We start from the raw sequence: 23,887 nt of genomic DNA, 5'->3' as shown, positions 1-23,887 counted from the left end.
GCCTGAGCCAGGAGCATCCTCAGAGCAGCACGGCGTGGTTTATTGGAAAGAGGGAGCTCTTGGGATGAGCTGTGGATTTTCCTGCAAAGGAGCGGCAGGGGCAGAGCCTGCGGAATCTCCCGGCAGCAGTGGGGGACATTCATCAGGCTCCCTGGCAGGGAAAACTGACAAGGCTCACTGAGAGGGAATTAATGAAGGCAGGATTTTCCACCACCACCACCTCTAAAATCTCATCATTTCTGTGCTAGAACCCTCTAAAAAGGCAATGCTGGTAAAGTGGCATAAAAGGCCACTTTATTAAAAAATACATTAATGTTGGCTGTGTAACATTAGACCCCCCATGGGGTACCTTGCTTTCTCATTTTTGTGATTTTTCCACTGAAACTTGGCTTTTTAGGGTGTGGTACAAAACACAGGAGAAAAAGAAGCAGAAACAATTACTCGTGGCCACCACTGCCTATGGAAAGTATTGCCTGGGCTTATCCACCGCTTCTCAAAGACTGCTGGATTCCTGTGTTTTAGAGAGGGGAGAAAAACCACCCCCACGGGGAATAAATAAAATAAATCAGTCAAGTTCTTCCTTCTGCCAGCAGCTGAGGGTGCACAAACCCAGCGGGAGCCGCTCCAAGGGCACCTGACCCCCATGAGGGTGCAGGGGAGCACCGGATCGCCCAGGGCCACGAGGATACGGATCCCTAAAACACATTTTGGGGTGCAGACACGGCATTTTTGCAGTGGATGGGAAGCAGACGTACCTGGCAGCACCCTCCATGAAACCTGGATTCTTTTCTCCCAGTGTTTCCCCACGGGATTCCTCTCCCTCCTTCCCGTGGTGACATCTATTGCCATGGGCAGCATTGCTCGTACTGCGAGGAGCAGCGTTACAGAAAACATTACAAAACCTTGATAAACTGGGTAAAAAAGCCAGAGGGGGATCAGAGGGGAGGATGAAGGCAGGGAGAGGGGGAATGCTGCCAGGAGAAGGGGGGTGAATCTCTGAAAATGGACTCTGTTGCCGTAACACATGCACAGGGATGGATTCCAAAAGAAAGGAGAGTGACCAAACCCTGGCAAGGATTCTCCTGAAATGTTCCTCTCAGATAGAGCCGTGTCTTTTAAAGAATAAAAAATGTCCCCCTGCAGCAGCTTGGAACAATTTCAATCCCCAAACAGCTGTTTTGGGGAGGGCGAGGAACCCCAAAACCTGCAAGCCTTGCAACAGGTTTTGTTTGCGAAGGCGGGCGAATCTGGAATATTTGCCTATTCCTTTTATTGAACCTGCTGGCTGATTTGATTACTTCCCTGGAAACGCATGTGCAAATCGGTTTTCCAGCCTTCTGAGGGCACTGCCTTCCGCCGCGACGTCTCCGGTGACTGATGCCAACGTCTCGCTAATGCAATGTGCAGGGAGAGCCGGCGTTGGATGCCGACGCCGATGCCCAGAGCTCTCGGCCGCTCGCAGCCATAAATCCTTCCGTTCCCAAATGCAAAACACCGCCGTCGGAAATGCCTCACCCTGAATAAAATGTGTTAGCAACAATTCAATCTCACAAATGAAGGGGGCTGAGGCGCAGCCTTTCCTCTGTCACGCACTTACCCGGATAGAAGGAGCCGATGATGGAAGACTGGGGGGGAGAAAAGGGCATCAAATTGAAAATCCCCGGGGAGATGAATGGGAGATAAGGGAGAGTAAAACATTTACAGCCTGAAATGATTCCCCCTCCCGGAAAAATTTCCTTCTCGCCTCCCTGGGAAGCACTCAGAGGAGAGCTGTGGTGCAGGCACCTTGGAGCAGGGATAAATCTGAGGGTAAGAATCAGAGCAGACAGTTAAGACTACACAAGTAAGCAAATTTATTTGAAGACGGAACAAATATCGTGGCAAACAACAATATGCAAATTCAGTTGAGAACAGGGGTAAATATCAGACTTTGTTTTCAAATCGATATAAAATATAGTCAGATTTCATTTTGTCCAAAAAGCAGCTCGCACTGGGGGGTGGGGGTGGGAGGGGGTTGGAGGGGATGGCCCTGTTCGGGCCACCCGAGGCGTGTGTCACCTGGAAAACCTCAGGCTCGGGAGGTGGCTCCTCTGCCAGCGGAGATAAACAGTGCTGGGAGGAGATGGAGGCGTCTTTGGGAGTCTAAATTTCTACCTCCGTTCTCCTTAAAAGCCAATTTTTGCCACAAAGCAAGGCGGGGTTCATCCCCTCCAAGACCCTCAGTGCCCACCCACCTGCGTTTGGATCGTGCAGTCATGAGGATCCCAGATGATTTTTAGGGTTGGGCATCTTTGAAGGCACCTGCACCTCCTCTTCCTCACTGGCTCCTGATGGCTCAACCTCCAGTGGCTGAACCTGAAAAGCCAGCGAGGGAGGAGCTCACCTCGGAATGCCAGAGGAGTGAACAGGACGAAATCCCCTCCCGGGGCGAAGGTGCTGGCGGGCTGCTTTCTAGAAAAACCATCCCAAAATAAAAGCAGACATAGAAAACATTAGATTGTCAATGAGGCTTTGAAACAAATTCAAGTTTATCCTTAATTTTTCTCACATGTGTGTGGGGGGGGGTGTGTGTGTGGGGGAGACTCGATACAAACAGACAAGAAAGACGTGGTGAGCTTCAAGCCGGGGACGGGCATGTGGTCAGTTAGCGTCCGCAGGAGCACCATCGGATACGGAGGAGTTAGCACCAGAGAGTTTGGAGGACCTAACTGAGCACACGCGTCCTTTGGGAAACGTGGGAATGGGCCGTGGGGAGACATGGAACAGTCCATTAGAAACAATACAAGGCAATTCATGAGTTTTCATACAGTACAATACAGCCACTGATCAATTAACCCTTTCAGTACAGTACATGACAAGTAACACTTTGCACCCTGTTAGCACTAGGAAAGGAGGGTTTGGGCTGGAGAGGGGTGGCTGGTGGGCTCTCCCTTCTGCCCTCAGATTCAGGCTGCTCTCCCACCCCAGCTCGGACAGCCCTGTGCCAGCCTGGCTCCCGGGGGGATGCGCTGGCGGAGCTCAGTGCCACCAGCCCATCCACCCACAGCGAGGGCTGCGTCCAAATCACGGCATCCTAGAACCCCAGAACGGAAGGGACCTCAAAGATCACCTAATTCCACCCTCCCTGCCGTGGGCAGGGACACCTTTCACCACACCAAGTTGCACAATCGTCCCGGTTTGGCCACGGGGGATGGAAGAGCCACCCCGCTCCGCCCTGTGCCAGCCAGCGAACCGATGCCAAAACCTCCAACTCAAGTTCCACCTGGCCAGTTCTGGTGCCAAAACTCGCAGAAATGGGTTCAGAGGCTGCGTTCTGTCGGCCTCGAGCCAAACCTGCTTCTTCCCTCAGGCGTAGTGAGAACAGGGTCCGTTGGAAAAGTGCTAAATTACAGTACATTGGCATTTCCATATGTCAACTATTGAACAGCAAAACAGATTGTTTGAAAACAGAATCAGTATCGTACAGTAAGCTCACACTTAATTCTTCACCGTTTCTACACTTGTAACACATGCATTTTATTTCCATTAGTTTAATGCCAGTAGGACCAACATCCTCCAGAACAATGATCTAACATTAAACAAAACTTCCTAAGGAAAATATTAAGCATCACATAAAGTTTCAGGAAAAAACCTGTTAATTAGCATCACAAGGTACTCAGATTTACATTTAGGAGTTTTCATGCCATGACTTTAAAACACCTTTTGGTTAATATCCTGGAGGTGGGGGAAAACAAATCCAGAAAAACCAAACCAACCCAAAAAAAAAAAAAAAAAAATAATTAAAAAAAGGAATGTTTTGGGAAATAATATATTTCTCTATGTGTATACACACCCAGGGAGACAAGCACGAACACGCAGGCCAGTGCATGGGTGTGTGCACAATTTTGCTTTGATAAACTTGACTCATTTCAAGGGCATTTTCATGGGTCCAAAAAGACTTTCAAGGAAACGAGCTCTAAACTACTGAAGTAAATTAAAAAGTCTCTCTTGGAGGAACAGAAAAGGTTGGTAAAACACCACCTGTGTGCTGTTACAATGCGCTTCCCACGAGCTATCTGAAAACCCAAACAACTAAAAATCCTTTTTTTTTCCACCTAAAAGGCCCTTCCAGAGCAAAAGGTGCTGTGCTAGGATCTGCATTCAGGCCTCAAGTGTGACGGGCAGGAGAAAAAACGCTTCGTTCCACCTTCCCAAAGGATGAGACGCCATCTCCAAGGGACAAAAAACTACACCTGACGGGGAAAGCAAGACAAAAATACCTGTTCCACTTCCCCCTTTCTCCCAAGTTTATTTCCAAGGACTCAATGAGACTGGTGGGCTTGCTGGGGGAGGGGAGGGGGGCGCAGGAATTTCCTAAATGGTTTGCCTTTATCCTGGTGACAGTGAGCAGGATGTGGGCTCTGAGTCACCGAGGTACTCTCTGAAGAGGCTGTTCCCTCAGCCACTGTAATTTTGGGGGCTCAGACAGAGCAGCAGCATTGCCTGGTGCTATTTCTTTAAAGCTAAATTTGCAGGGATAATTTGGTGGAGGGGGCAGGGGTAGGTGGGGGGGGAAGAAAAAACCCCGAAACCAACCCAAAGCGTGGATTCTATTTCTGTTTTTACATCCAGTGATAGAGGATGTAAGAGCATAACACTTGGGGCTGCTCAAGATTTGGGGTTTTTAACCATCCTGGGTAGCCACTGAATACCCAAGCCCCTGAAGGTCTATTGAAGGAAAACCAGCCACTAAAAGCGGAGTTGTTCAGGAAAACTCCTCCATCTCCTGCAACAGGGAAACCCAACACGCCCATTTCTTTTTGTTGCTGAAGGTTATTTCCATGACGGCCCCTTGCTAGCAGCAGTGAAGGAGAAGACCTAATTTCCTTCTCTGCATTCACACTGATCATGCTGTGCTGGCAGGGTTTATCCATCAAGTGTCACCAGGGAGAAACTCCCATCACGGAGGATTGCCAGAGAAGGATTTGGATTGACTGTGGGCTCGTCAAGGATGATGAGCAGCAGTCCCAAGTGCGGATACCCCGGCGTGAAGGGAACACGGAGCTCTCACACCCACCATGATTTATTTGCTGCCATGGAAAACCCACGGGGGCTTTTAAAGAAGCAAAACCCCACCAAATTGGTCAGGAGTGGGTGGTTTGGGACGTCAAAACCCAGATTATTCAGCATCCCAGGGATCACCATCCCATTTCCAATCCTAGAGATTTCTGACTATGTTTCCTACTAACTCTACCCTGCTGCTTTCTTGCTGGCAAGGGAGCTCTGATCCCTGGCCTTCCATACGGGAATACCACAGGAATTTAACAGGAATAGCACATCTGAACCGCCTCTGAACACGAGAGCTGATCAACTCCTAACAACGCTTTCCAAATTCAACAGCAAACCTCAGGGCTATTATGCTCCATCTTCTAAACCTTTTCCACTTAAAAATACCTTTTGCAGTTGGAGCCCACGACCAATCCCAACAGCACTCCCAGTGCAGGCACAGTGACGGCTTTTATTGCAATGACTTGAGCGCAGCCTTTACTGGTACCAGGATCTCAGACTGGTTTGAACTGGGCTCGGCCCCTGGACTCACCGGGGTGTCGCACCACACATGGGAGTGTCTGCCCCGCGACTCCTGCTCCGCTCAGTTCCCGGAGGAAAGGAGATGCTCTTGCACCATCCCAATCCCTTCTGAGACTTCTCCTTCCCTTATCTTTGGTGTTTTTAAAAGCCACGCGCTCGGGGCTCCAGGTGACCTCCAAGTTTACAACAACCACGTCTGCCTGGACTTCAGTGATTTAGGTGTTGGTTCTGTCGTGTAAAATAAGCTTGGGTAGGTAAACTCCCTACTATCAAATTGCTAACGGATGTGTAATGGAAATCAGGCACCAGACAGTGGTCCAACACAGCTCAACATTTTCTTCTGATGGCCCCTAGGTCATTAACACTGCGCCAAGGAGGGGAAATAGACGGGGAAAAGAAGAGAGTTCCAAACTCAGTGCTAACAGTACATAAAAAAGTGCAGTGCTCAGTTTAGTCCGAAGCAAAGTGACTACTAGTACTTAAAGTGCTAGTCCCAACGTCGGTTTGGTTCAGTGTCCGAAAGACGGGGGAACACGGGGAGGGCATCCCAGGGTGGGGGGAAATTAAAAACAGACAGCACTGCAACTGCACATGCCACACCAAAAGTGCTTCAAACCACACCACTGCGGAGGGACGCGCAACGCCACGGCTCAGCTTGTGAACACACACGAGCAAACGACTGACACCTTTTAGGTCACTATAAAGAACAGCTCCATTAAGTCCATCACTACGAACCCGTTCGGGAAGCAAGTGGTCACAGCGCACAGAAAACAAGAGACGACCCCACTCCAAAACCAAGAGCCTTTAGGAACACTGACGAGCCTTTGCAACTAGGATACTCAAAGTCTAGCGAAAGCAGCCTTGCCCAGTGTCTGCAACAAGCTTGGCCGATGCTTATCATGCACTTTACAGAGGCAGACTGCCTCCTCTTACACGCTATCTTACAGCTTAGCCTATTTACCTACTTATTTGTGGTTTGTTAATTGTAGCTTTCTGACCATGCATTAAGCTGGCTTGTTTCTCTTAACCACTCTACCAGTCAAAGGACAACGAATGCAAGGACGAGACAACGAAGGTGGTCTGGTAAACACTGATGTTACTGATGGCCCCGCTTCATTTTTGTGAAGAAAAAAGCTCCGGAGAAGGACTTTGAATCAGCACGCTCCTGGAAAGAGGCTGGGAAAGGAGGATTCATCCCAGTCAACACACACTTCCCACCAACTGCTCCATCACCCAGCCCTACCTTTACACTCGTGCTAGAAAAGCAATGGCTCCGCTTGCTGGGAACAGGGTGCAGGAAATCTCACTGGAAAGAGAGTGCAGGAAATCTCCCTGCCAAGGACTGTGCTGGTCCCAGTCCTCACCCTGGGCTGGAAGCGGCTCTTGAAAGCAGGGACGTGTTCCAGCAGTGCCCTCCTGCCCCCTTCCCTTGGCAGCTCAGCAGTGGCAAAAATAGGGTGTTTTCTCCCAAAAGAAAAGTGACGAATGAGAAGGGGGGAAAGCAGAACCTCCAGTTGTCACTGTGTTTCAGCAGGCACCCCAAAAAAAGGTCACAGAACAGCAAACTGGTTCACCAGGCCCTGCATGCATTGCCACCAAGTGTTTCACAAGGCAACATCTGGTGTGCCCAAGGTGGGTGTGGATCCTTTTTATGGAGAAAGATCTTTTCAAGTCAAAAGTATTGACTTGCTGGAGCTGGCAGGATATGCTGGGGATGCTGCAGGTACAGCTGCAGACATGTTTCTCATCAGAGACCAAGCACAAGGGAGATGGCTTTCCAGCACTAATATCCCAGGAGTAAAAACAGAGCTACAAACTCAGGTCACTTATTTCCATTACTGCCATGGATTTAACATGCAAAAAGCAAGGTTGTGCATACAGGTGATAGGGATGTAGATCCACCTTTGCAGGCATCCAGCTGGAAAGAAAGGAGCCTGGAAAGGACGTGGGAGCTGGAGAAGTGCAGTGGGATACAGGCAGTGCCCCGCAGTGAGGAGGGCAACGAGGTACGTGGCGGGGAAACGCGACCATCTCAGTCCACCATCGAGAAAAGAAACTTCAGGAATGACAAATACAGATATATCCAGTCTGAGGAATGCACACACGCACGTGGATGCGGCCGTGACCCTGCCACCCAGCAAGGAACAAGTCCCCCAAGGGGGAAAAGTGTACCAGCTTGCACAGCACGGCTTTCCCCTAATCTTGCAGGATTAAAAGCAATTGCTGAGCAAGAGACTCAGGGCAAGGAAGAATCATTCAGGGTTGTATTCAAGCCTGATCCTGCAAGGCTGGCACATCTCACCCCGTGCCATACCCTGGCACGGGGATCACGCTTGGTTTAAGTAGCGTTGACCTCGGTGCTGAGACCAAACCCAAACACTGCAGGCATGGACAATTACCAGCCTGAAAACGCCCGTGCCAAAACGAATCCTTTCCCAGGTCTTTTTATAACATGTTCTTTCCTGCCTTCCGATTGAAAGGATTTTTGGCAGATGATTTGGAAGTGGATAATAAATCTAATGCTAGGACACCGCGTCCAATTGCACAGTAATTTCCTGCACGGCTCTCACAAGGAAGTTTACGCGTCGTGCCGCATTCGCTTCTCCTACGGATACACTGTCGTCCATGTGTGACAATCCTAAATAATTGTCCCTCCACCTGGGCTGGCAATCCTGTTAAATTTTTAAAAAGAAAAGCTATTACAGGTTTTTTAAGAGAAAAAGCTGTCTGCTTGCCCGTGACCTCACCTTTAACCCGAGCTCCAGAATTTAAAGGCATTTTTAAAATCCCGCTCCGGCCGCCGCATTAAATTTTCACCTCAATATCCTCAGCAACTTTTCCAGTCTCCAAAAAACAACTGATTTGGAAAGTTTATTAGGGGCAGTAATTGGAGGCGGAGGCTTTTGCTGCATTGGAGGCTGCAGATATCCGTGCACTGGTTTTCAGTGGTGAATCGAGTGATTCCCAGACACAGCCTATTTCCAAGGAAAACACCATCCCAGACTGCTCGGTACCAGAGGCAGCACAGTGCAAGCTGAAGATGCGGGGCCATTTTTAATTCTATGCTAATTATCGCAATAAAAACCAGATCCTGCAGCGGAAGACCCATTCTGGGAAGAAATAATCATCCATCTTTCCTAGCTGTAGCCGTGCTGCTGCTCGAGAAGAAGCTTATTTACAAAATGGCAATCTCCAGAAAAAAGCTGCTATCGTTGCCTGACAAAGCCATGTATTCTGATACCTTCTGGGGGGCTCTGTCTGGGAAATTCCTCTTTGAAACCAAACGCTGTAAACCTCAGCTATGGAAAAACCCCGTCCTGTTCAACAAAAATACAGCTCTAGGGCTGATGCAACCCACCGTGACACAGAAATGATGCTTGGAGATCCCTGCTTTGAAATCCCTGCTTTGGGTTTAGAGCAGGAAAATCATATGACCTCTAAATTATTTATATGTGAAAAGATGCTTTTAATAAAAGCATCAATGGCGTGTAAACAAAAATGAAATTCCTAAAGCAGACTTTCCACATTTTGTATGGTTACTTAAATGTGGATGAGAAACATCCTTTTTCCCGCCTGGACGGAAACATCCATCGTGCAGGGTGGCATGAAAATGCCCTTTTTTAGCAGGCAGGAAACACAAGAAGCCAAATAAAGCCATGAACCCGCAGAGTGGTTGTGAAAGGGATGAAGAAAACCCGACCAAGCAGCAGGACTGCAATCTGTTCCCGCTCCCCCTACGTAGCGCCGCGGTCCCCGAAGAGGCTCTCACACCAGATTGCATTGCCAGACAATCTTACGGAGACGGGAAAACCTGCACTTGGGTCTCGGCCAAGCAAGACCCCCAGCGCCTCTTTCCTCGCCTGCCAAGACACGATCTTCCTCCAAGAGCTGCTTCCACCCGGGGACGCCACCACCCACGGAAAGGGCTCTGCTCCACCTTCTCCATCTCTCCTGGCTGGGTATCCATGAGGCCTACATCCAGCATTCCCAGGCACGTTCCTGGGGAGCAGCTGAACAGCTCCGATCCATCGCCCCGCCGTAACGATGGAGCCTGAAGACGGGAACATTGGACCACAGGGACAGCATGTTGAAAGCAAAACATTTTATTACCATCGGTTAAGCTTCATAATGCACGCTTATGAGTAAGAGAGAGGTTATATGGAGATCACTTTGCTCCCTACCAACTGCAGCTTCTGGGATTAAATGCGGCAGCTGTTGAGCGGAGCGGAACGGGACCAGTGGAAAGAAAAGGAGAATAAAATACATTTGAAACGGTGGGGGGTAGCTTGGCAGAAAACAGGCCCCTGACTTGAAATTCAAAGAGAAAAGGTTTGTTGTTTTTTTTTTTACTGCTGTACCAAAAACCCACGGCGTCCTGGACAACAGCTGGTGACCAAGCACTGCTCTGGAAACGCACCCCTCTAACTCAATACCCACCTCAGCAGCCACCACCTGGTACGGCGCCGCAGCTCCGACACAACGCGGGAATGTTGGAGTGGAACGCTTTTCCTTGGGGCCACGACACCTCTACAGCCCATTGATCAAGCCCAGGATGCTGCCAAACCAGGAGCTCCTGACTAATCACACCTCCACAGGTGTCCATGGGGAATTTTGGTGGCCAGGGACCACCAGAAGGGTGGGTGGCAACGGGGATCTATCCTGAATTCTGGATGGTTGGCTACCTCAGCGACAGCGCCCTGCAAGGCTTGCCTGGGGTTGACTCAGACGTGTGATTTTTCACTTGTTTTCTGTCCGCTTCCATGAAATGTTTTTGACAGTAAATGCCAGCCTGGGATGGTTTCTAAAGAACACAGGTCTCTTCCAGCAGAAATTGTCCCTTCAATCTAAGATCAAAAATCCGGTTATCTTTCCTAGAGGTCAGAGACCATAAAAAAGCTATTTTGGACCACCTGCTGAAGAGTCACTAACACACTTTACCAGCACCTGCTTTTTTAGCCCAAATCAGTTTACCTGCCAGCCAATCTTCCACAAGCAGCTTCAAATTGTATCAAACCCTATCCAGAGGAACACTCTGCTTTCCCCTTTCCCGATATTACCGCTCTCATTTCACAATAGTTTCTGCATTCAAACAGAATTCAAAGGAGAAAATGCCTGCGCTAGTGAAAGGGGACTTCAGTTATTGCTAGCACAAAGCTACCAATTTTTCTTCTAGCAAACAAACCGCTTGGCTAGAAAGGTGGGAAGCTCTTGGAAGACTGAGAGCCTGGAGGAGGCTGGTTTTTAGGCTGAGGCAAGTGAAAAATCCCCATATTGTGGCCTCTTGCTTGTTTTGTTCTGCACAGCATCTTCAGCCTCGCTGAGAGGAAGAGGCCGGCGTGGTTTTGAACAAGGAGAGAGGGCTATTGCAACAGCTCGAGGGCTGCAGTGGGGAGGAAGAGGGCAAACTTCCCTCTGTGAAGAGCCTGAGGAAGGAGGTTTAGGGAGGTTATCCCAGCTTTAGAAGGTGCCTCCTAAGAGCGGGGGAGAGGTGTCAAAAGCAACAGGCTAAACTGCAGCTTGATGCCACAGGCAGGAGTTAAGTGGGCACCACCTCTGGATTGGGGGTTTTCTTGGGGTTTCACACAGATCAGCACAAAACACAAAGCACTGCCAAACAGACGGTTTTAAGCTCTTTTTAAAAGAAAAGTCTCTGTAATATGCCTTCACCAAGGTAACCCACAGTAAAAAGCTGGCAGCATCCATGAAAATGTTCATCAGGCAACTACAGCACCTCCCTCCTCCTCTTTTTTATTTCTTTTTTTTTTTCAGTAAGACAGCCAGAAGGAACTTATCAGTGGCTAGCTCCAAGGGTTACCCCTGGCAGCGCTGAGGGATGACTGTGCTGACACCAGCAATAAATGCTGCTACGGATGGAGGCCGGGATGCAGCAGGATTACGTGCACACTGCGTGCTGGCACACGCTGATCCCAGGACAGACATGCCTGTATCCAGAGGGAATGCAGCAGGCGAGAGGTGAAAGTCCAAGAGGCAGAAAAGGAAGGATGAAAGAGTTGGGCTCCTGTGGTTTATCCAGGATAAAGGTGTGGACATCTTCCCTCTGAGTTATAATGGGATACACAATACCTGTGGGTGGCGGTCCCTTGCCTAGCTCAGGTGTCTGCCGCCACTTTGACCCAGGTCTCGTGGGCAGGCTCTGGTGGTCGCTGGTCCCGGTGGCTCCCACTGCAGCAACCGGAGTCAGTACAGGACTGCAAGAGAGTAGACAGGAGCTTGGCAGAGGCACAGCTCTTATCTCCACATCTTCATGCCCGCTCTGCTGTGGGCACGCTCATCCCACGTGCCTGAATTTACTCACCCACATCAAACCCCTGGGTCGATTCCTAAACTGATTTGGAAGCATTTGCAATTACACACGCAGAGAAAAGCGACTCTAATTACTCTGCACCCCATTTAAATGTCCTGGGGAGAATGAAATCCTGGCACTGCTCAAAGAAACCAAATTGAGGTTACACATAACAAAGGATCCAGGCATGCCACTGAGCTGTGGTGGGAATGAAGAGCCTGAGCTCAGAGCAGCACTCACAGCAGATGCAGCAAAGCTCATCCCTGGGGAAGCTGTCAGACATTGCCTACAAGCGAGATGGTGCGCGCCGGCTGCTCGGAGGAAGCGGCGGAGTCTGCCACTAGCACAGGATCAAATCTGCCCCAGGAAACTGGTCCACACAACCCTACTCCACCTGGGAACCATCCCTGAGGGAAGGGCTGACTGCAGGGTTAAAAAACTCCTGCTTTGCTGCAGCTTCACCCCAAGCATCTGCCCCAGCCTAGAGGTAACACCTGCCAGAGCCCCACCGCCCATGCAACAGCGCGTGGGAGCTGAGGAACAGGATCCCTGGAATGGTTAAGGCCAAGACACACCAAAACAGACACAGAGCAAAACGACTGTCTGGGGAAAATATAACCAGCTCCACATCTTTTTGTCCTACATCGTCTGCAGCAGTTAGCAAACGCACGGTGAGGGAGGGAACCAAGGCACATTCGGGCTTTGCACAACATTTCCAGAGGGATTCATAACAAAAAACATAGGAAAAAGATGCTGAACTTCTAAGAAAAAAAGAGGTTTAGGGCCCTCAAGCCAGGTCATGCACGAGACATGAACTGTTGGTGATCCAACAGGGAAAAGGAACAACACGAGCAGGATCCGGCCCTGCCGGCAAAGCGAGAGGAGAATGTCCCTACGCACTCAGCCGTATAAACCCCTACAGGGCTTTCTGCCTGTGCTGCTTTAGTGACCTTGAGGTTTTGCAACCAGACGGAGAAAGAAATAAAATGCCAGCTTATGGGATATGCTCTGAGGTAAGAGGCACTGAAGTTTGGTTCACCTTGTGAAACATGGCGCCTGTTCTCAGCTTACAGGTGAACATTTCAGCCAAAAAAACTCTTTCCCTGATTTTACCGGGATGGGAGAGATTATTAGAAATGCTTAAATTGAAAAACTTCATCACTTGCTACAGGGATATGCACACTAACTGAGTTGTCAAATCTAGGATAAATCCTACTGCCAAGAACTAGATCAAACCCTTGCCCTCTGTTCTTGGCTGTCAGTAACCTCTGCTCACCCCTGTTGTGACATCTACCTGGGAAAAACTCTTTCTAAAAAGTGCCACCAGCACGATGCTCCGCTTTTCAAACACTTTGCCATGTTCATTGGAGTCTCAGGAGAGAGACTGTCCTTGGAGGCAGCTCAGTTCCCTCACAAATTCCTGTTCTATGCAGCCCTATGGAGATGTCAGGACTGTTCAAACATCTAGAAGGAAAGAACAAGCAGCTGTCGTGAAGACAACCCAAAGAGAAAACACATCTGTTGACTGCACGCTGAGCTGCATTTCCTCCAGAGCACTGCTCCGTCACCTCTCTCCCAAAGCCTAAGGTCTCCGGCTTTAGATTCCCCCTGCCAGCTTCCCAGGAGAGAGAGAGACTCCTTTTACATCAGGTACTTCCCAGCCAGGCAGCAGCACAGCAGCCTCCTCCAGGCCCAAAGCAAAAATGACAATTTGCCAAACAGCAACAGGTCCAGGGGGAACTTCCAGAGACAAACGGGCTCCTGCTCAACACCAGTTGCCAAGGGAAGCGGTGGGAGTGACGCCAACGCCAGGCTCGGCTCCCTGCGAGCCCTGAGGTTTGCTCTCGTGCTGCCAGCACATGACGTGCTCCAGCTCACCCCTTAACACGGAACAGCAGGGATAATTCATTTATGTTAAAAATACCAGGGCTGCATTGGCACATCCAGCCTTTTCCCTAGGAAGAGGAGGGAAGAAATAGCTGCCCGACACGCGTTGGTCATATGCCTAAACGCCCTTCTGGATGCTGCTGGGATGAATCTACATCATGTATTCATGTTGAGTGGGACAGGAGGGGCTCCTCTCTGGCTGGATCCACACAAAACTCTCTAAAAATGTTACTGAGGAGAAGTTCATGCCAATATTTCTGTGACTCTTCATGTGATGACAACACACAATCCCGGGAGATTGAGGAACATAAGGGAAAACCTGTATTTCCAAACATGCTGGCACAGGGAGCTTGTATTGTCACTCAGTGCTTTCCTTACATTTGTGACTGAACAAACCAATCAGAAAGCAACGAGAATACGACCAGGGCTAAAAATTACCCTTGGTGGAAGGTTTTGTATCTCCTTTGGAAAGGATGCAGAAGAGACCTGACAACAGCCTTTAATTATGTCTAAGAGCCGCAGCAGGGAAGAAACCAAATTGTTTATATAACTCCTCTGGAGAGCACAGCCTGTAAGGCAAAGAGCAATAGAATTAGATGGAAGCAAGGGACACGTGGACTGGACAGCAGGAAAAGAATCTGAGAGGAAGTAGGGTGACATAGCTTAGGGAGGGAAACTGGGAATATCCAGCATGAGAGATTTCAAAGAGCAGATTTCTTCCAGGTTGTTCAACTTGGGAAAAATATGGATGCTTTTTGCTCTGTACCCAGCCCTGAAATGCACCATTAGAGGCACCCTTGCACTTGCAAATTCCAGTTTAGAGTCAAGACACCTTCCAAACACTACATTTCATCCCAAATTTCTCCCTGTCTCGCTTTCGGGTATCATTGGCATCGATCAGCATCAGATCATCGCAGGAACTCTCACACGCCTTTGAGGTAGGGAGGTATCGTCCACCCCCTTTTAGTGGTGGAGAACACAGGCACAGGCAGGATAAAGCCAAAGCGATCCCATCTCCATTATCAGGAAGCCCTGCTCCACACACTGACAGCTTTCCCAGGCAATTACTCCAGCACTTCACTGGTTCAAAGCACAGCTTTCCACAGCTGTTGACACCGACCCCTGCTGCACCTCAGACCTCAGAGTGGCAGGCCCAGGAAAGCGAAGGCAGTACAAGCGGAGATCATCCGCAGGATCTTGTTAGAAACCACACAAACCCCTTTGCCAAGGCAGGCACGAGATTGCTTCTTGAAAGCCACTTTCTTTCCCCCTCTGATCCCCTCCAGCCTTCACCAAGCCTTTTCCTGAGCGATGGAAAAGAGCAGCTGCCCCATGGATACACACAGCACTCCATCGCTCGTTCCTGGAGCGGGAGGCAGCTGATGTAGCGTGCGGAGGAAGGCTGTGGTGAAAAACACACGCAAGCATCCATAAATTGGGATGGCATCAGCAAACCTTACAGGCCACCAACACTTGAGTGCTCCCCTAAGCTGCTGCAGGCATTCCTGGACGGGCCTCCCAAGAGCCAAGCCACGTGAGCCTCAAAGGGCGAGCTGTGGAAGCAGTAACTCCACGCATCGGACAAGCTTGGCCCCAGTGCATTTGTTAGACACTTGCAGAGCATGTTACTGAACCCAAAGAGGAAAGAGAAGCAGCCCAAGAGAACCACCCTGGTCCCTGAGTAAAGCATTAGGATCCAGGCTCTGCGTCTCCCACCCCAGCTCTGTGGGACTCCGGTGCCAAAAGTGCCGCCCATTCCTGCTACTATGGATTAAACCATCATCATGCTCTGTGATTCCCTGGAGCACGGATCCTGTCCTCACTTCCCTCCACCCCCTCCTGCCTTTTCGTTCTTCTGCCTCGGTGGGAAGCACTTATCTCTGCTCTTACTCCCCCTCTCCCTCTGCATTGTGCCAACAACATGTGCTCCCAACAAGGACCAGATGGGAATACTCGTAAGAGCCTGGGGTTAACCCGTGTCTTTTATCCCACATACTCTCTGCTGTTTTGAAATGCAGATTCTGTTGCACGCGCTTTGCAGTGTAAGGATTTAAGGTTAGTAGTAGAGTATGTTGATATTGCTTGTGAAACCCATCTCGCTCCTATTGCACGGCGAACGTCTCCGATACGGGAAAGAGAGTAGACGATGGATAGCGTTTTAGTATCTCCAAGGGAAAGACCTATTGGAAACGGGGGGAAAACGAGTATTTGCGATATGTCCGTGCATATATATCTCTAATATTCCTCTCTCCCTCGCCTCTGCGTTCATTTGTGCCCACACACGAATTCACAGATGTTGTGCCAGCGCGGTGCCGAGCGGGGCCGGGCACGAAGCCTCGGCTTTCTCTGGCTGCCAGCAGCCGCCACCGAGGGCCATCTTTGCCTCCAATTAATCTCTGCGTGGCAAATGATCACGACGAAGAACAGATGCAAACTCCCGCATGCAGGATGGATTTCCCCCACTGCGGTCAAGAAATCCGTCCGACTGTCTGCGTGTCCAACCAACGCTTCCGAGGCAGGAGCCGCTATCCCTCCCCGTTTAATACTGGTGTGTTGGATGGGTCTAAAACCCCTGAAAGACAGAACAGGCCTTTTTAAGTTTCGACTCTGTGCAGAGCTAGCAATTTCCATGTGCCACTCCAAGCGTTTCTGTGCAGCCTAGCAATTAAGAAGATGAATTAGCAAGCCGTTAATGATGGTTTTATAGGGGGGGCAGCCAGGCCCCTCGAGGCTAGGCCAGTAGGAAGGCAGCCACATCCACCACACACGAGAAGCCAGCAGGCACCTGCACCTCTCCAGAAGTTGGTGCACACGAGAGAGCCCCGAGGCTGCAGGTTCGGGTTCCGCGTGATGCCTCCCTCCGCATGGGGAAGGAGCGATCTAATTACATCCATCACAGAAATGCCAAAACGACATCCGGCTTATAAAACCTCAATTTATGCTTTGACATTTCTGGAAAACCAATTTTTAATCCATGTCATCTATCAGGAGTTCTTGATATTTTACTTCACCTTGATGCTTTAGAATACTGTTGCCTTTATTGAGGTGCAGGTGGGGAACTGAACACAGGCTGACAAAATATTAGGAAGAAAAATTGATGTCAGCCCATGAAGGCTTCTGCAGGTTTTGGAGAAACGGAACAGCAAAAGACCTGGCTTTAGCTTCTTCCAAATCCCCCAAATCCAAAAGCACCTTGTTCCCTAGCCGGGGCTTGTTTCCTGTGGCCGTGACAGGATCAGGCCATTTTTAGGCAAGACCAGATCATTTTGCAAAAACAATCCATTTTGGCAAAGGCTGTGATGCGACAGCCTCGCTTGGGCACAGCTTATGTAGGTGTAGCCTTTAATTCCGCTCCTTCCTGAATGAACTTTTCGTTTCAAACACAACCTTCACTTGAAAGGAACGGAGGGGTAGGAGGGCAAAGGTGAATTTTAGACATCACAACACGTTAAGTCATTAAAAATAAAGGGCAACTTAATTTCGGAGTAAGCAGCATAGAAAATGAAACCCAAGGTCTAATTTTCTTCAGGAATTCTTTCACAAATGCCATATATCTAGTGCATGTACAGCAAAAGTGGGAATGCCATGGAACTGAAAACGCTTACGACGTAATTTTTGACCCGGTGCAAAATCCACCCAATAAAAATACACAGTAATATACTCCTTTCTACCATAAAAATTACTAGAATTGGAAAACAGGGCTGCAAGTCACACGAGCAGAAGGCTTCCTAACCACCACCAGCTCCCTTCCCTGGGAGTGTAGGTCACTTCAATAGGCCATAGGGGGAAAAAAATGATGCAATTATCAGACTAGGACATCTGTAGCTGGGGGAAAAAAAAAAAAAAAAGCGCTGACATTGATTTTGGTAATCGCTTGGGGGGGTCTTTTTTTGTATAAAGGATGGGATTTTAATACTTCTGCTCGGGATTTTATGAACATGGCAGTACAGACTTGCAGAGCCAGGGGTTGTAAAATGGCATGGAGACACGACGTGGCCGGCAGCCGCCTCTTTACAGCTCTCACCTCGCCTCAACGACGCCTCCAAGGAAGAGCTTTGCCTTCTTTTAACTACGCTTTCCCTCGCAGCCTTGCCGGGAACCTACGGAATTCTTACGAGGGCCGCGGCCAAGGGCTCGCACCCAGCTCTGGGTGGAATAACTTGTTTATCCAGACCGGTGGTGGGAGCAGACGTCCCCTCCTCAGACTGCACTTCAGATAAATAAGATTATTTCGCTACGAGCTACTACAGGCTACAATATACTCACATAAATATATTAATGCCTATACGTGGATATGAATCGGTATATATCGGATACAGATAAGAAACACTTACGACGACGAGTAGATACCAATAACCGCTGCAGCTTCTCGCTGGGTAAAGTCCATCGTCCATCCAGGCTGCACACGAGGAGCCCACCAGGGAGGGTCTGGCCGTTCCCCCCGCAGCGCCCGGCGGGTCGCCCTCTCCACGCCAGTGCAAAACGCTTCCCCAACCCTTCCATAGCTCTGCACTTTGCCAGGAAAGCCGGCTCCATGGGCCGGACCCAACACAACATCGCCCCGGCCGCAAGGCAGGGGAAGCCCCCGCAGCCCCTTCCATGCGGGATAAGCTTTTCAGGGACCACCCCTCCTTTTGCACCAGCAGCAGGGAAAGCCAGGTACGAGGCAGCTGCTGGACTCGGCTTTGTCAAGCTAAAGCTCGGTTTTAAGCCTCAACAGCAACACGGGGGGCCCGCGGTTGCAGAAGGGGCGAGGAGCCGCTGCGGTGGCGGAGGCGAGGACGCTCAGCAGCTCTGCAGACTGCAATTTAAAAAACCAAATCATCATCCCACCCTTGGTGGTATGAGAGGACCCTCGACACAGCGCCCGTCCTCTTCTAACGTACGAGCGGAGCTGGACCAAGCAGGATCAACAGGTCTCTAACAGACACGTGCATGCAGGAGACGGCTTCTCTCAGCATTAGACTACGTTACCAAAGCATCCCCTTACCGGAGCGGGAGCAGAAATGTGCTGCTCCTAGTATTATTTACACAATATAAAGTGCATTAGGATTTAATAATTCAACGGACAGACTTTCTGCCGGGACCATACAATTTTGAAACAGAGGTGAGGGCTTGAATAGGAAATTCTCTTATGAGAAAAAGAGGTTCAGACCGGTGCTCTTCACCCTGTCCTCCTAAGGATTGTTTTTGGCCGTTCTTTCTAGTGCAAATAAGCTTGTGTTTTCTCAAGTTTAAGGGACATGGCAGTTTCAGGGCGTCAGGAACGAACATTTAAAACACATCAGGGATTCAGTGTTCCCGAGCATCTCGCTGGGCCCTTCTGGGCACCAGAAGCCCGCGTGGTCACTGCTCTGGGAAGCTGAAGACGCGCTGCTGAAAATACAAAGGAACCCGTTTCCGAATCTCGCCGTTCAAGTCTTGCATTGCTACGCTCCGAGTGCATCCCTACCACCCTCCAACCCGACATCTGCTTCCCACCGCGCGGAAAGCCGTTATCCGTCCAACCCAACACCCGCCAACGCCGCCGTTTTCCACTGCGATGGAAACCCACGGCCGCTGGTCTACCCACGAGCGATCGGCAACGAACGTGAAGATCCCGATCCGGGTTCGGATACTAAGGTGCATCCCGTGCCAGGGGAGTAAATGCATTAGCGGATCCTACGGGATAACAGCGTGCCAGAACCCAGGCCGGCCCGGTAGCCAGCAGTTGTTGGATTCCTGGGTGATATTTACGACAAACTAATGGCATTGGAAGGCCAATTCATTAACGAAAGATAAAGGGGTTTTTGAAAAAATGGGCAGCAATGAGGAAAGCAATTTTGCATCTTTTTTTCCCTTGAAAACGGTGAAGAAAACATCCCTTTCCAATCATGACCGATTTCCTCACCAACACTACGGGAACACAGGGAAGGCATGAGCACTTACAACACACGTGGCCACTCGGGCTAATTCCAACCGAGGAGCTTCTACGATCCCTCGAGGCAAAGGCGGGCAGGGATGGGAGATGCCGAGCTCACAGGGGAGGAACGCCACACAGAAAGGGGAAGGAGAGCGTAAAAAGTTCGTACATTCATAGCTCCGGTTTGTTGGACTAGAAGTGAATTCTTTACCTCAGGCACTGTGACGGGCAGCAGCAGTCAGCGATACGCTAACGTACGCATCGACGACTCATTCACTAAATTCTGGTTTCACACCTAACAGGATGTAAAAAGTACTTTTAACTTTTAACGTGGGGTTTTATGGGTTTTTTTAATTGACCTGTTAAAACCATTTGGGACCGAAGCCGTAAGAGCTACGATGAACCAGTACCCCGCAAAACTCCCGTTGATTCATCGCGGTCCACTGGCTGTTCGAGTGATGGAGCGAAAACTTCTCTTCCAGGTTTGAAAAGGGACCTGAAAGAGCAACCTATGGAGAAAGGGATGGGAGTTTTTGACACTAAGCCAAAGGCTTGGTTGCTGTAACTGCTATATGTGGTCTTAAAGGGGGAATCACCTAAAACAGTGAAATTAACTTTCTTACTTCTTGTCACAACTGTAACATTTTCCTAAAGGTTCTTTGGTGACTTTGGTGCAAGCTGTTATTTTTTTTTTTATTTTTTTTTCCTTTTTTTTAAACTTAAAACAGATTGACTAGTTTTAGTACCCAAACTAAAATCCAGATTATCCTCTTGGTTCCCAACCCTGTCTCCCCAACCTTTCTCATTATGACATTAACAGGCAACAGCATTCGGATTGAGCGTGGCCATGCAGTGTGCAGGTGGCTCCAGACTCAGAGTGGTGAACGGTCTGGTTGGAGATAAAGATGTTTCTCAAAAGGTTGAAACATAAAACAGGTCATGGTTGCATGGAAAAAGAGCTGGTCCACATGCACACTAGGCCACTCTGCAATGAAACAATTTGAGTGATTACAAATAATCTGATCAGACATGGTAATGCCTGCTTAAAACAATCTTAAAGGTGAGCAACACGCTACTAGAAGTACCTGGAGCTCAATCAAACTCCCGCTGGTTCAGGGGGAAGGAGCTGGTCGCCCAAAGGCTGGACAAGCCCCTTATGTTATAAATATTCATGTTTTAAGAAACACAGAATCTTTCATCAACCTCCCAACCAGGTAATTGCACACATTTGCCCTCCAGGCAGAGAGTTAATATCATGAGATTTAAAATTTACATCACAAAGACTCCAGGATGACATCGAAACCTTGGGGCAGGCGAGATCGGGACTGGAGCCGCTCAAGGACAGCTCCAGCTCGGAGCAGGGGGGGAAGGCGGTGATGGCAGGGCACGGATGTTGTCTCCCCAACACCACCCACAATCAACACAACAGAAAATCCACCAGAGCTTCCGAAACGCACCACGGGTGAGCATGGGAGAGATGCCCTTCTACACGAATCCAGCAGTGCTCCCAACACCCCAAAGGTCTTCCACATGGCAGGAGGAGGAAATCACCCAAATGCTTTCCTCGCCCAGGTAACATCCCGAACCGCATTAATCTGGGAGAGAAGCCCATCATCTGGGAGCCTCGGTCGCGGCATTCCTTCCACCTCCCAACACCCGCTCCGCAATCGCCTGCTGGAACGCCCAATACAAAAATACCTTCTGAAATTTTTGACAAAATACATTAAAAATAAAAAAAAAAATAAGAAAAAGAAAAGATCACCAGCCTCTAATGGGCAGAACACGGAGATGAGGAGTGGGTTATTATTCACTGCCATTAATTCAGAAGGCTGAGCACTCCGCTGTCCTGGGATACTCAGGTTATCCGGTCAGCACAAAACTACGGAATGAATGACAGATCTTCCGCCCTTCACCGGCACGTGACCGAGGTCTGACCGGTTATGGAGATTTTACCCATAAACAGACTATTGTTTCCAACTCAATAACCAGGAGATGCCAACTTTAAAACCTCTCTCCCTCCTCACACACAGACCAGAGATTCACGTGGAGCTGATTTTTGCCATAAACGCTCTATGGCAATGCTGCTCAGCCTTTGGACTGAGCACGGGCAGAAGCCAGTCCTGAAAAACTGGTGATAAGCAGAAACTGATACATTTCATCATAAGGTTCAGGGTGGGGGTACTTTTGTATCGTGTTTAAGTGCAACACAAGCCTTTTCTAGACTATTTAAAGGTCAGGGTGCCGGATTTTGTTTGTGCTGATACTCGTACTTCCACAGTCTCCAACACTCGAAGCAGCTGACTCATACGGACTCGGGAGGTTGGTCCTTTCCTAAGACACATGGAGATGTTTTGGGCATAGTTTAACGTGACAACCAGACTCCTATAACATCATGTACTGGAGTTAGCAAGAACTACCAGAAAAGGACTTTACAAAAAACTGGGGCAACTTGGAATTACTATAGGTCAGTCCCTCTCACCAATTTCTGCTTGCTTTGTTTGGTTAATTGTCCAATGCACTCTATTCCAGACCCTCTTGCTCTTCACCACTGTCCCCTCTGGCATCCATTCTTTTCTCTTTATGGCTGTTGTAAATTCTCCTCATCTCTTCTTCGTACTTGATAAAATTTTCCCCGAACCGTGTCCACGCTTTGTACGGAACTGTGATGGTGTTACGGTAGGGCGGCCTCACCTCACTTACCTTCAGGAAGATGCCGTACCTGTTGGATCCCACGTCGAAGTAGAAGCGCTTGTTGTCCACTCGGAAGGAGGTGCCCTCGGGGAGCTCCGGGGGCTCGTCGCCTCCCCCCCGGCGATCCTCTATGTCCCCTTCGCCGTATTCTTCAATCAGCTGGACCAAAGCATCCCTGAACTCGATCATCCCTTGCGCCGGGAGGACGATCGTCTGCTCCTGTCCCAAGCTGTGGCCAAAGTAACCCATCATGCCAGGTCCCCTGCTCATGGTCTGCCTAATCCGCAAGAAGCGCCCGCGCTGGTTCTCCTTCAGGTCCAGGTAGTACTTCCTGTTGTCCCTCTCGATGTACTCCGTTTTGAGGACGCTGTGAGGCGGCTCTTCGGAGCCCACGGACACGGGGGGCGAAGGCGGCGGGTGCTGCGGCCGCCTCCGGGGATGCTGCTCCTTGTCATTGCTGTGCTCGTGCCGGTGGCCGTGGCCGCCCTTCAGGCCCAGGTGCGCGTAGTGCTCGATGAAGTCTCCCAGGCAGTCCTTCAGCTCGGCAGCCACGGACAAGGAGAGGGTCAGCTTGCTCTTCCTGATGTTGTCCTGTCTGCCCCTTCCTATCCAGACCTCGGCAATCTTCAGGAAGCGGCCGCGGGAGCTCTGTTTCACATCCAGATAAAACCGCTTCTTCTGGATGTCCACCCTCTTGGAGGCCAGCTCCTGGATCTCCATGCAGCTCCCCTGGGAGGAGGCCGGGTAGTGGTACTGCTGTTGAGACTGGGAATAAATGTTCCTGTGCAGGCCAGAGCCTCCCAGGTTCCTTCCTCCTCCTCCTCCTCTTCCTCTTTCCATCTTTACCAATCAGCTGGAAATAATACACAACAGAGACACAGATGACAACATCAGCACCAGGGGCCTGCTCAGCTCCTCGGCAGCGGCTCCGCTCGGCGCTGCCCTCCCTACAAAGGCTCATGCATCCCTCTCTGCTGCCACTGGCACGCAGCATCGCAGCCCGAGGATCCCGGGCGCTCTTCTTTCCCTGCCGTGCTCCGGCTCTCGGACAAGGGAGCCCTGATTCCAGCGGCACTCCCCGGCAGCACTCCCTGCCCGGCAGCCCCTCTGTCCTGCCCCTGCGGTACCGCAGACCCTCCAGCTGCCCCACGGGGGTGGGCTATGGTGCCCTGTTTCGGGGGGCACTCGCCCCTCTCCCAGGGCTGCAGCTCCCCTCTGCAGGGTTTGTCCCCGTATCGCTGTGCTCGCCCTCCATCACCCCTTCTGATCCTGTCCCAGGGCAGGGGGGGGAGCACTGGGGTTCCCCCAGCACTGCCCTCCTGCCCCCCGCTACCCACTGAGCCCCCCCACGGCTGCATCTCCTGCCCCAGTGCCTCCAGGACTTCAGTTCCTTCCTCCCCCCAGGACTGCCCCACTGCCTCCCTGGCCCCTCACTGTCCCAGGACTGCCCCTCGGTGCCCTCACTCCCCTCCAGTGTCCCCAGTACTGCCCCCAGTGCTGCTCTCCTGCCCTCCCCCCTGGCCCCCAAGTGCCCC

At 50.3% G+C, this 23,887-nt stretch overlaps 1 protein-coding gene across 5 annotated transcripts; it reads right to left on the bottom strand.

Moving 5' to 3' along the window:
- Window positions 1–1,829: 1,829 nt before the first annotated feature.
- PURG (purine rich element binding protein G) lies at window positions 1,830–23,391 on the bottom strand. Of its 5 annotated transcripts, none has more exons than XM_033513586.1 (2): window positions 22,381–23,371; window positions 1,830–2,451 (listed from the first exon to the last, which is right to left on the bottom strand). In XM_033513586.1, exons 1-2 carry the CDS (start codon window positions 23,190–23,192, stop codon window positions 2,220–2,222), a joined length of 1,044 nt encoding a protein of 347 aa, XP_033369477.1. In that variant the 5' UTR covers window positions 23,193–23,371; the 3' UTR covers window positions 1,830–2,219. The 5 variants fall into 5 exon arrangements, with proteins under 5 accessions (XP_033369477.1, XP_033369480.1, XP_033369479.1 ...); XM_033513589.1 differs by having other exon boundaries at window positions 2,253–2,451; window positions 22,362–23,385; XM_033513588.1 differs by lacking the exon at window positions 1,830–2,451 and adding an exon at window positions 6,781–20,170 and having other exon boundaries at window positions 22,362–23,391.
- Window positions 23,392–23,887: the final 496 nt, after the last annotated feature.

The sequence above is a fragment of the Parus major genome, chromosome 4, assembly GCF_001522545.3.
Source record: "Parus major isolate Abel chromosome 4, Parus_major1.1, whole genome shotgun sequence".
NCBI lineage: Eukaryota > Metazoa > Chordata > Aves > Passeriformes > Paridae > Parus > Parus major.
This window is presented reverse-complemented; position numbering and strand designations above follow the sequence as displayed.